The following is a 12,053-nucleotide window of genomic DNA, read 5'->3' on the forward strand; positions in this document are numbered from 1 at the left end:
TGGACACTAAGGGACAATTCAGCATAGCCAATCCACCTAACCTACACATCTTTGGACACTAAGGGGCAATTTTGCATGGCCAATCCACCTAACCCGCACATCTTTGGACACTAAGGGGAATTTAGCATGGCCAATCCACCTAACCTGCACATCTTTGGACACTAAGGGACAATTCAGCATAGCCAATCCACCTAACCTGCACATCTTTGGACATTAAGGGACAATTCAGCATAGCCAATCCACCTAACCTACACATCTTTGGACACTAAGGGGCAATTTAGCATGGCCAATCCACCAAACCTACACATCTTTGGACACTAAGGGGCAATTTAGCATGGCCAATCCACCAAACCTACACATCTTTGGACACTAAGGGGCAATTTAGCACGGCCAATCCACCTGCATGTCTTTCGGACTGTGGGAGGAAACGGGAGCACCCAGAGGAAACCCACGCAGACACGGGGAGAACGTGCAGACTCCACACAGGCAGTGACTCAAGCCGGGTCCCTGGCGCTGTGAGGCGACAGTGCTGACCCACTGTGCCACCGTGCTGCCCCCACGATGGACAGTGGCTCTGGCAGGGTGAGGGGTGGGGGTGTGTGGGGGTGGGGGGGGGAATGGCAGTGTCTGTCAGCCCCCTTCGGAAGGGAACCAACCAATGGAACCGGCCGCCCTACCTACGCTCCGCTGGCATGTTATCGGGCAGGGCTGGGGCAGCTCCGATCGCGAGGACCCCTTAGCCGAAGCGCCGTCGTGTGCCTGAGATTTCACAGGGATTCCCGAAGGCTTCTCCTCCTTGTCCAGGGATTCGCTGGCCCCACTCCGGCCGGGGGCGCCTCCTGCTGGGGAAGGGAGGGAAGAACTGTCACGTGGACCGGCAAGGGACCAAACACAACAACAACCCTGCTTTCACATAGCATCTATAACCTCGCGGGGGCGACGGGGAAAGCGGGGTTAATTGGATCGCTCTTACAGAGGGGCTGAATGGCCTCCTGCGAAGGTGCCTGGTAGGTACTGGCAGAGATGTCCTCTGTAAGGCCGACTAAGGGAGGGAGGGATTCTGGAGATTACATCTCAGGACCCACCTCCACCCCAGCCCAGGAAAGAGGACTGAAGACCAGCTATGATGCCCCCTCTAGTTAAATAGCCGTAGCTCCGGTATGTTGATGCCTGAATGAGGCCTTTTCCTTATTCGTTCATGGGGGGGGATGTGGGCATCGCTGGATGGGCCAACATGTATTGCCCATCCCTAACTGCCCCTTCAACTGAGTCTCGCTTGGCCATTTCCGAGGGCAGTTGAGATTCACCCACATTGGCTGTGGCTCTGGAGTCACATGTCGGCCAGACCGGGTAAGGACGGCAGATTTCCTCCCCTAAAGGAACCAGATGGGTTTTTCCGACAATGGGTCATCAGTAGATTCTTAATCCCAGATATTTTTTATTGAATTCAAATTCCACCATGGCGGGGATTCGAACCCCAGAACATCGCCCTGGCCCTCTGGATTACGACAACACCGCTCCCAAGTTCAAGGTAGGGACCAAACCAGGGCCGGTGACTCTCTTCAGAACCAGGGGAGAAAATCGGAGAAGATTGGTTCCCCGTTGCGGAAAGGAATGGCGTTCCAGAACGTTCCTTGACCCACGGCTGTCGATGTGGCGACTGGGAGACAGGAACGCGAGAGATCATCCCCACCCCTCCCTCTTTCCCGTCCGTTGTCCAGGAATGTTGTCAACCCCATCACAGGTCTACAATGACCCCCCCGCCCCCCCCCCCAATCCTCCACCCCCACCCCATGAGGCTCTGAAAGACCCACACCCTTTCCAAATCATCTTACCTTCCGTCTCCGGCCCCTTCCTGCCGCAGGACGGATTCCGCTGCCAGCTCTGCCCGGCATTGGCGGGGCCTTCCCCGGGCGGGCTCCGGGTTTCGGCGTTGGCCACCGGCCGTGAGCAGCAGACGCCGGCAAAGCCTGAGGCCCTGTCCTGTCCTTGGGTTTTCACCGCCGCGTGGTAGACGGCGGGGCAGATCTTCTGAGCCGTGCCGGCCTTGAGGCTCTCGTAGGCCGGAGGGCGTTTGCAGGCCAGGGGGAGGTAAGGCCAGGCCACGGAGACCGGCCCGGCCAGGCCGGTGTGCTCCAGTAACCCGTGGGCCACCGGCACCTTGTAGAGGCTGGACAGGGCACGCGTGCCGGTGCTGCCTTTGTTGACGGAGCACAGCGCGTTCTGGAGCGTCGAGAGTTCCTTGTCCACTTTCTGGTCACTGGGCAGCTGGGCCAGCAGCGAGTGGGTGGTCACCCTAACCGAGGAGGAGATGATGCTGAGGGAAGCGGGCGCTTCCCTCTCGGCCTTCTGGTAGACCTGGGCCTGGGGAGCCACCAGCGCTGACTGGGCCAAAGCCTTCATGGTGTGGGAGGTGGGCAGCTCCTTCTCGGGCCTGTGCTGGCCGGAAGCCTGAGGGGGCAGGGGCGTTGAGTGGCTCCTCGCTCTCCCTGAGGGCACCACGGCCCCCTGAGAGGGGCCCTCCTCCTTGGGCGCTCTGGGGGCCGGCTGCCCGAGGGCCTGGACGCCGCTCGGAGTGGGCACCGAGTCTCCGTGCTGCAGAACGGGGAGCTTGGAGCCGGCCTGGGGCTTGTAGGCCTTCTGCGAGGCAGGCCGGGGGAAGGCCAGGAGAGGCGGCCGATGGAGGAGGAGGTTTGGGAAAGGCGGGGGGATGTCGTGGGGGGGGCCTTTGGGATTGGGCTGGCTGAAGGCCCTGGGGGCTCTGGGCCTGGACAAGGAAAACTTGCTCCACCTCAACTCCCGCAACCCCTCCTCGGGCAGAGGGTACTTCATCTCCTCGTAGATGGCCTCGCTGTGGTCAGAGTCTTCGTCCGCCGCGCTCTGCTCCTTGAACACGTCGCCGACCATCTCGATGTAGACCGGTTCCTCCTCCTCCTCCACCACCCTCCCCTCCTCCTCCGAGCCCCGGGCCGGGTCAGAGGGAGGGCCGTACCTGGGGCCGGATGTCACGGAAGGGGCCGCAGCAGAATTTTCATCGAAGGATACCGAGAGCTGGGTGTTGGGGCTGCGTTTGGGCTTCAGGGGAGGAATCCTCCGCCCGCCTTCGCCTGCCTCAAAACCCAGCTTCAACTTGACTGGAAAGAAGAGAGAGAGAGAAAGAGAGAGGGTGAGTTCTACTTCCTGGTCAGAGGTCACGCGCGCCATGTTGCGAGGGGTGTGTGGCCAATCCGCCTAACCCGCACATCTATGGACACTAAGAGGCAATTTAGCATGGCCAATCCACCTAACCTACACATCTTTGGACACTAAGAGGCAATTTAGCATGGCCAATCCACCTAACCCGCACATCTATGGACACTAAGAGGCAATTTAGCATGGCCAATCCACCTAACCTGCACATCTTTGGACACTAAGAGGCAATTTAGCATGGCCAATCCACCTAACCTGCACATCTTTGGACACTAAGGGGCAATTTAGCACGGCCAATCCACCTAACCTGCACATCTTTGGACACTAAGAGGCAATTTAGCATGGCCAATCCATCTAACTTGCACATCTTTGGACACTAAGGGGCAATTTAGCATGGCCAATCCACCTAACCTACACATCTTTGGACACTAAGGGGCAATTTAGCATGGCCAATCCATCTAACCTACACATCTTTGGACACTAAGGGGCAATTTAGCATGGCCAATCCACCTAACCTACACATCTTTGGACACTAAGAGGCAATTTAGCATGGCCAATCCATCTAACCTACACATCTTTGGACACTAAGGGGCAATTTAGCACGGCCAATCCACCTAACCTGCACATCTTTGGACACTAAGGGGCAATTTAGCATGGCCAATCCACCAAACCTACACATCTTTGGACACTAAGGGGCAATTTAGCATGGCCAATCCACCTAACCTGCACATCTTTGGACACTAAGGGGCAATTTAGCATGGCCAATCCACCTAACCTACACATTTTTGGAGTGTGGGAGGAAACCGGAGCACCCGGAGGAAATCCAGTATGATTGACACTCAGCCAATCTCTTTTCCCCATTTTTTATATCTGGATAAGAGGAATGTTGAAAGAAAATGACCAAAAAAAGCCCCCAATCTTTCTTCAATGTCCCGGTCATGTTTCCCCAGGGCGGCCATTTTGGACCGTGACGAGGATAATTGACACCATTTGTGAGCCTGGAGATTGTTCTGTTCCGGGAGGCTCCAGGGCCAGTGCTGGGGTTGCGCAGCCCGACCTCCCACTCTCAGGCTAGCATGGACTCAGAGCCTTACTCTGCACAGACAGTGACCCGAGGTCAGGAATCGAACCCGGGCCCTTGGCGCTGTGAGGCAGCAGTGCCAACCCGCTGTGCCACCGTGTCCCGAGATCCCTTGAAGTGTCCAAAACGCGATAGATCTCTGTCTCACATCCACTCAGTCCTCTGGAATAGAGAATTCACAAATTGTGTCAATTATCCTCATCACGGTCCAAAATGGCCGACACGTTATCCTGAGAGATCTGGGTGGAAGTTGAGGGGAACTTTCCTCATGGGATGGAATATCTTATTTCAGAGGGTCATTAGTCTGCGTAATTCGCCCCCCAAGACAGCAGTGAGGGCTTTGAATATATTTCATAAGACATAGGAGCAGAATTAGGCCACTCGGCCCATCGAGTCTGCTCCGCCATTCGATCATGGCTGATATTTTTCTCATCCCCATTCTCCTGCCTTTTCCCCATAACCCCATACCCCCTTATTAATCAAGAACCTATTTATCTCTGTCTTAAAGACACTCAATGACCTCCACAGCCTTCTGTGGCAAAGAGTTTCATCGATTCACCAATCTCTGGCTGAAGAAATTCCTCCTCATCTCTGTTTTAAAGGATCGTCCCTTTAGCCTGAGGTTGTGCCCTCTGGTTCTAGTTTTTCCTACCAGTGGAAACATCCTCTCCACGTCCACTCTATCCAGGCCTCGCAGTGTCCTGTAAGTTTCAATAAGATCCCCCCCTCATCCTTCTAAACTCCAACGAGTACAGACCCAGAGTCCTCAACCCGTTCCTCATACGACAAGCTCTTCATTCCAGGGATCATTCTTGTGAACCTCCTCTGGACCCTTTCCAAGGCCAGCACATCCTTCCTTAGATACGGGGCCCAAAACTGCTCACAATACTCCAAATGGGGTCTGACCAGAGCCTTATACAGCCTCAGAAGTGCATCCCTGCTCTTGTATTCGAGTTGGATTTTTCATTGACGAGGGAGCAATGGATGACAAGCAGGAATGTGGGGCGTCTCCGGGGCTAGAACTGCTGCCTCACAGGGCCAGGGACCCGGGTTCGATTCCCGGCTTGGGTCACTGAATGTTCATTCTCCCCCCGTGTGTCTGCGTGGGTTTCCTCCGGGTGCTCCGGTTTCCTCCCACAGTCCGAAAGACGTGCTGGTTGGGGATGCATTGGCCCGAACAGGCGCCGGAGTGTGTGGCCACCATGGGAATTTCACACTAACTTCATTGCGGTGTTAATGTCAGCCTTATTGTGACTCATAAATATAACTTTAACTTGATTCCGCAATAAACTCAGCCATGACCTTATCAAAAGGTCAAGCAGGTTTGAGGATCCGAATAAGCTCTTCCGGCTCCAATTCGCTCGGATCGCTTGTTCCAACTGGGACTCAAGCTCTAGAACTCCCTCTCCGAATCACTCTGCCTCTTTTGTTGTCTTGCTTCTTCAGAATGCGATTTAACAGAGAACTTTTAGGACACCTGCCCTAATTTTAAAAGTTTATTCCATGGGATGCGGGGGTCACGGGCGAGACTGGAGTTTGACACCAATCTTTACAACGTTGAGCTGAGCGACCTTCTGGCAGCAATCTGTGTGGCAAAGTGACAACTGCAGCGCTGCGAGGGAAAGACATCGGTGTAAAACTTTAATTGACAGTGTAGAGGGAGCTTTACTCTGTATCTAACCCCGTGCTGTACCTGTCCTGGGAGTGTTTGATGGGGACAGTGTAGAGGGAGCTTTACTCTGTATCTAACCCGGTGCTGTACCTGTCCTGGGAGTGTTTGATGGGGGACAGTGTAGAGGGAGCTTTACTCTGTATCTAACCCGGTGCTGTACCTGTCCTGGGAGTGTTTGATGGGGACAGTGTAGAGGGAGCTTTACTCTGTATCTAACCCCGTGCTGTACCTGTCCTGGGAGTGTTTGATGGGGGCAGTGTAGAGGGAGCTTTACTCTGTATCTAACCCCGTGCTGTACCTGTCCTGGGAGTGTTTGATGGGGACAGTGTAGAGGGAGCTTTACTCTGTATCTAACCCCGTGCTGTACCTGTCCTGGGAGTGTTTGATGGGGACAGTGTAGAGGGAGCTTTACTCTGTATCTAACCCCGTGCTGTACCTGTCCTGGGAGTGTTTGATGGGGACAGTGTAGAGGGAGCTTTACTCTGTATCTAACCCCGTGCTGTACCTGTCCTGGGAGTGTTTGATGGGGGACAGTGTAGAGGGAGCTTTACTCTGTATCTAACCCCGTGCTGTACCTGTCCTGGGAGTGTTTGATGGGGACAGTGTAGAGGGAGCTTTACTCTGTATCTAACCCCGTGCTGTACCTGTCCTGGGAGTGTTTGATGGGGGACAGTGTAGAGGGAGCTTTACTCTGTATCTAACCCCGTGCTGTACCTGTCCTGGGAGTGTTTGATGGGGGACAGTGTAGAGGGAGCTTTACTCTGTATCTAACCCCGTGCTGTACCTGTCCTGGGAGTGTTTGATGGGGGACAGTGTAGAGGGAGCTTTACTCTGTATCTAACCCCGTGTTGTACCTGTCCTGGGAGTGTTTGATGGGGACAGTGTAGAGGGAGCTTTACTCTGTATCCAACCCCATGCTGTACCTGTCCTGGGAGTGTTTGATGGGGGGACAGTGTAGAGGGAGCTTTACTCTGTATCTAACCCCGTGTTGTACCTGTCCTGGGGAGTGTTTGATGGGGACAGTGTAGAGGGAGCTTTACTCTGTATCTAACCCCGTGTTGTACCTGTCCTGGGAGTGTTTGATGGGGACAGTGTAGAGGGAGCTTTACTCTGTATCTAACCCCGTGTTGTACCTGTCCTGGGAGTGTTTGATGGGGACAGTGTAGAGGGAGCTTTACTCTGTATCTAACCCCGTGTTGTACCTGTCCTGGGAGTGTTTGATGGGGACAGTGTAGAGGGAGCTTTACTCTGTATCTAACCCCGTGCTGTACCTGTCCTGGGGAGTGTTTGATGGGGACAGTGTAGAGGGAGCTTTACTCTGTATCTAACCCCGTGCTGTACCTGTCCTGGGAGTGTTTGATGGGGACAGTGTAGAGGGAGCTTTACTCTGTATCTAACCCCGTGCTGTACCTGTCCTGGGAGTGTTTGATGGGGACAGTGTAGAGGGAGCTTTACTCTGTATCTAACTCCGTGCTGTACCTGTCCTGGGAGTGTTTGATGGGGGACAGTGTAGAGGGAGCTTTACTCTGTATCTAACTCCATGCTGTACCTGTCCTGGGAGTGTTTGATGGGGACAGTGTAGAGGGAGCTTTACTCTGTATCTAACTCCATGCTGTACCTGTCCTGGGAGTGTTTGATGGGGGACAGTGTAGAGGGAGCTTTACTCTGTATCTAACTCCATGCTGTACCTGTCCTGGGAGTGTTTGATGGGGACAGTGTAGAGGGAGCTTTACTCTGTATCTAACCCCGTGCTGTACCTGTCCTGGGAGTGTTTGATGGGGGACAGTGTAGAGGGAGCTTTACTCTGTATCTAACCCCGTGCTGTACCTGTCCTGGGAGTGTTTGATGGGGGACAGTGTAGAGGGAGCTTTACTCTGTATCTAACCCCGTGCTGTACCTGTCCTGGGAGTGTTTGATGGGGACAGTGTAGAGGGAGCTTTACTCTGTATCTAACCCCGTGCTGTACCTGTCCTGGGAGTGTTTGATGGGGGACAGTGTAGAGGGAGCTTTACTCTGTATCTAACCCCGTGCTGTACCTGTCCTGGGAGTGTTTGATGGGGGACAGTGTAGAGGGAGCTTTACTCTGTATCTAACCCCGTGCTGTACCTGTCCTGGGAGTGTTTGATGGGGGACAGTGTAGAGGGAGCTTTACTCTGTATCTAACCCCGTGTTGTACCTGTCCTGGGAGTGTTTGATGGGGACAGTGTAGAGGGAGCTTTACTCTGTATCCAACCCCATGCTGTACCTGTCCTGGGAGTGTTTGATGGGGGGACAGTGTAGAGGGAGCTTTACTCTGTATCTAACCCCGTGTTGTACCTGTCCTGGGGAGTGTTTGATGGGGACAGTGTAGAGGGAGCTTTACTCTGTATCTAACCCCGTGTTGTACCTGTCCTGGGAGTGTTTGATGGGGACAGTGTAGAGGGAGCTTTACTCTGTATCTAACCCCGTGTTGTACCTGTCCTGGGAGTGTTTGATGGGGACAGTGTAGAGGGAGCTTTACTCTGTATCTAACCCCGTGTTGTACCTGTCCTGGGAGTGTTTGATGGGGACAGTGTAGAGGGAGCTTTACTCTGTATCTAACCCCGTGCTGTACCTGTCCTGGGGAGTGTTTGATGGGGACAGTGTAGAGGGAGCTTTACTCTGTATCTAACCCCGTGCTGTACCTGTCCTGGGAGTGTTTGATGGGGACAGTGTAGAGGGAGCTTTACTCTGTATCTAACCCCGTGCTGTACCTGTCCTGGGAGTGTTTGATGGGGACAGTGTAGAGGGAGCTTTACTCTGTATCTAACTCCGTGCTGTACCTGTCCTGGGAGTGTTTGATGGGGGACAGTGTAGAGGGAGCTTTACTCTGTATCTAACTCCATGCTGTACCTGTCCTGGGAGTGTTTGATGGGGACAGTGTAGAGGGAGCTTTACTCTGTATCTAACTCCATGCTGTACCTGTCCTGGGAGTGTTTGATGGGGGACAGTGTAGAGGGAGCTTTACTCTGTATCTAACTCCATGCTGTACCTGTCCTGGGAGTGTTTGATGGGGACAGTGTAGAGGGAGCTTTACTCTGTATCTAACCCCGTGCTGTACCTGTCCTGGGAGTGTTTGATGGGGGACAGTGTAGAGGGAGCTTTACTCTGTATCTAACCCCGTGCTGTACCTGTCCTGGGAGTGTTTGATGGGGGGCAGTGTAGAGGGAGCTTTACTCTGTATCTAACCCCGTGCTGTACCTGTCCTGGGTGTGTTTGATGGGGGGCAGTGTAGAGGGAGCTTTACTCTGTATCTAACCCCGTGCTGTACCTGTCCTGGGAGTGTTTGATGGGGACAGTGTAGAGGGAGCTTTACTCTGTATCTAACCCCGTGCTGTACCTGTCCTGGGAGTGTTTGATGGAGACAGTGTAGAGGGAGCTTTACTCTGTATCTAACCCCGTGCTGTACCTGTCCTGGGAGTGTTTGATGGGGACAGTGTAGAGGGAGCTTTACTCTGTATCTAACCCCGTGCTGTACCTGTCCTGGGAGTGTTTGATGGGGACAGTGTAGAGGGAGCTTTACTCTGTATCTAACCCCGTGCTGTACCTGTCCTGGGAGTGTTTGATGGGGGACAGTGTAGAGGGAGCTTTACTCTGTATCTAACCCCGTGCTGTACCTGTCCTGGGAGTGTTTGATGGGGGACAGTGTAGAGGGAGCTTTACTCTGTATCTAACCCTGTGCTGTACCTGTCCTGGGAGTGTTTGATGGGGGACAGTGTAGAAGGAGATTTACCCTGTATCTAACCCCGTGCTGTACCTGTCCTGGGAGTGTTTGATGGGGACAGTGTAGAGGGAGCTTTACTCTGTATCTAACCCCGTGCTGTACCTGTCCTGGGTGTGTTTGATGGGGGACAGTGTAGAGGGAGCTTTACTCTGTATCTAACCCCGTGCTGTACCTGTCCTGGGAGTGTTTGATGGGGGACAGTGTAGAGGGAGCTTTACTCTGTATCTAACCCCGTGCTGTACCTGTCCTGGGAGTGTTTGATGGGGGACAGTGTAGAGGGAGCTTTACCCTGTATCTAACCCCGTGCTGGACCTGTCCTGGGAGTGTTTGATGGGGACGGTGTAGAGGGAGCTTTACTCTGTATCTAACCCCGTGCTGTACCTGTCCTGGGAGTGTTTGATGGGGACAGGGTAGAGGGAGCTTTACTCTGTATCTAACCCCGTGCTGTACCTGTCCTGGGAGTGTTTGATGGGGGACAGTGTAGAGGGAGTTTTACTCTGTATCTAACCCCGTGCTGTACCTGTCCTGGGAGTGTTTGATGGGGACAGTGTAGAGGGAGCTTTACTCTGTATCTAACCCCGTGCTGTACCTGTCCTGGGAGTGTTTGATGGGGACAGTGTAGAGGGAGCTTTACTCTGTATCTAACCCCATGCTGTACCTGTCCTGGGAGTGTTTGATGGGGGACAGTGTAGAGGGAGCTTTACTCTGTATCTAACCCCGTGCTGTACCTGTCCTGGGAGTGTTTGACGGGGGACAGTGTAGAGGGAGCTTTACTCTGTATCTAACCCCGTGCTGTACCTGTCCTGGGAGTGTTTGATGGGGGACAGTGTAGAGGGAGCTTTACTCTGTATCTAACCCCGTGCTGTACCTGTCCTGGGAGTGTTTGATGGGGACAGTGTAGAAGGAGCTTTACTCTGTATCTAACCCCGTGCTGTACCTGTCCTGGGAGTGTTTGATGGGGACAGTGTAGAGGGAGCTTTACTCTGTATCTAACCCCGTGCTGTGCCTGTCCTGGGAGTGTTTGATGGGGGACAGTGTAGAGGGAGCTTTACTCTGTATCTAACCCCGTGCTGTCCCTGTCCTGGGAGTGTTTGATGGGGACAGTGTAGAGGGAGCTTTACTCTGTATCTAACCCCGTGCTGTACCTGTCCTGGGAGTGTTTGATGGGGACAGTGTAGAGGGAGCTTTACTCTGTATCTAACCCCGTGCTGTACCTGTCCTGGGAGTGTTTGATGGGGGACAGTGTAGAGGGAGCTTTACTCTGTATCTAACCCCGTGCTGTACCTGTCCTGGGAGTGTTTGATGGGGACAGTGTAGAGGGAGCTTTACTCTGTATCTAACCCCGTGCTGTACCTGTCCTGGGAGTGTTTGATGGGGACAGTGTAGAGGGAGCTTTACTCTGTATCTAACCCCGTGCTGTACCTGTCCTGGGAGTGTTTGATGGGGACAGTGTAGAGGGAACTTTACTCTGTATCTAACCCTGTGCTGTACCTGTCCTGGGAGTGTTTGATGGGGGACAGTGTAGAGGGAGCTTTACTCTGTATCTAACCCTGTGCTGTACCTGTCCTGGGAGTGTTTGATGGGGACAGTGTAGAGGCAGCTTTACTCTGTATCTAACCCCGTGCTGTACCAGTCCTGGGAGTGTTTGACGGTGACAGTGTAAAGGGAGCTTTACTCTGTATCTAACCCCGTGCTGTACCTGTCCTGGGAGTGTTTGATGGGGACACTGTAGAGGGAGCTTTACTCTGTATCTAAACCCGTGCTGTACCTGTCCTGGGAATGTTTGATGCAGGAAGAAGTTTAACAACACCAGGTTAAAGTCCAACAGTTTTATTTGGTAGCAAAAGCCACACAAGCTTTCGGAGCTCCAAGCCCCTTCTTCAGGTGAGTGGGAATTCTGTTCACAAACAGAGCTTATAAAGACACAGACTCAATTTACATGAATATTGGTTGGAATGCGAATACTTACAACTAATCAAGTCTTTAAGAAACAAAACAATGTGAGTGGAGAGAGCATCAAGACAGGCTAAAAAGATGTGTATTGTCTCCAGACAAGACAGCCAGTGAAACTCTGCAGGTCCAGGCAGGCTGTGGGGGTTACTGATAGTGTGACATGAACCCAATATCCCGGTTGAGGCCGTCCTCGTGTGTGCGGAACTTGGCTATCAGTTTCTGCTCAGCGACTCTGCGCTGTCGTGTGTCGCGAAGGCCGCCTTGGAGAACGCTTACCCGAATATCAGAGGCCGAATGCCCGTGACCGCTGAAGTGCTCCCCAACAGGAAGAGAACAGTCTTGCCTGGTGATTGTCTACCTGATACGCTGCAAGAAAGGATGTCCCGAGGCATGGTACATTGGGGAAACCATGCAGA

General features: G+C 53.4%; 1 protein-coding gene across 1 annotated transcript; it reads right to left on the bottom strand.

Annotated features, from left to right (window-relative positions):
• Positions 1 to 677: 677 nt before the first annotated feature.
• On the bottom strand, positions 678 to 3,204 carry LOC144491189 (neuronal tyrosine-phosphorylated phosphoinositide-3-kinase adapter 1-like; the record flags this gene model as incomplete). Its single annotated transcript, XM_078208868.1, has 2 exons — positions 1,836 to 3,204; positions 678 to 839 (listed from the first exon to the last, which is right to left on the bottom strand). Coding segments are annotated over exons 1-2 (1,531 nt in total), but the record flags the coding sequence as incomplete, so codon positions are not given.
• Between the last annotated feature and the right edge of the window lie 8,849 nt (positions 3,205 to 12,053).

Source organism: Mustelus asterias, unplaced genomic scaffold, assembly GCF_964213995.1.
Source record: "Mustelus asterias unplaced genomic scaffold, sMusAst1.hap1.1 HAP1_SCAFFOLD_4680, whole genome shotgun sequence".
Taxonomy (NCBI): domain Eukaryota; kingdom Metazoa; phylum Chordata; class Chondrichthyes; order Carcharhiniformes; family Triakidae; genus Mustelus; species Mustelus asterias.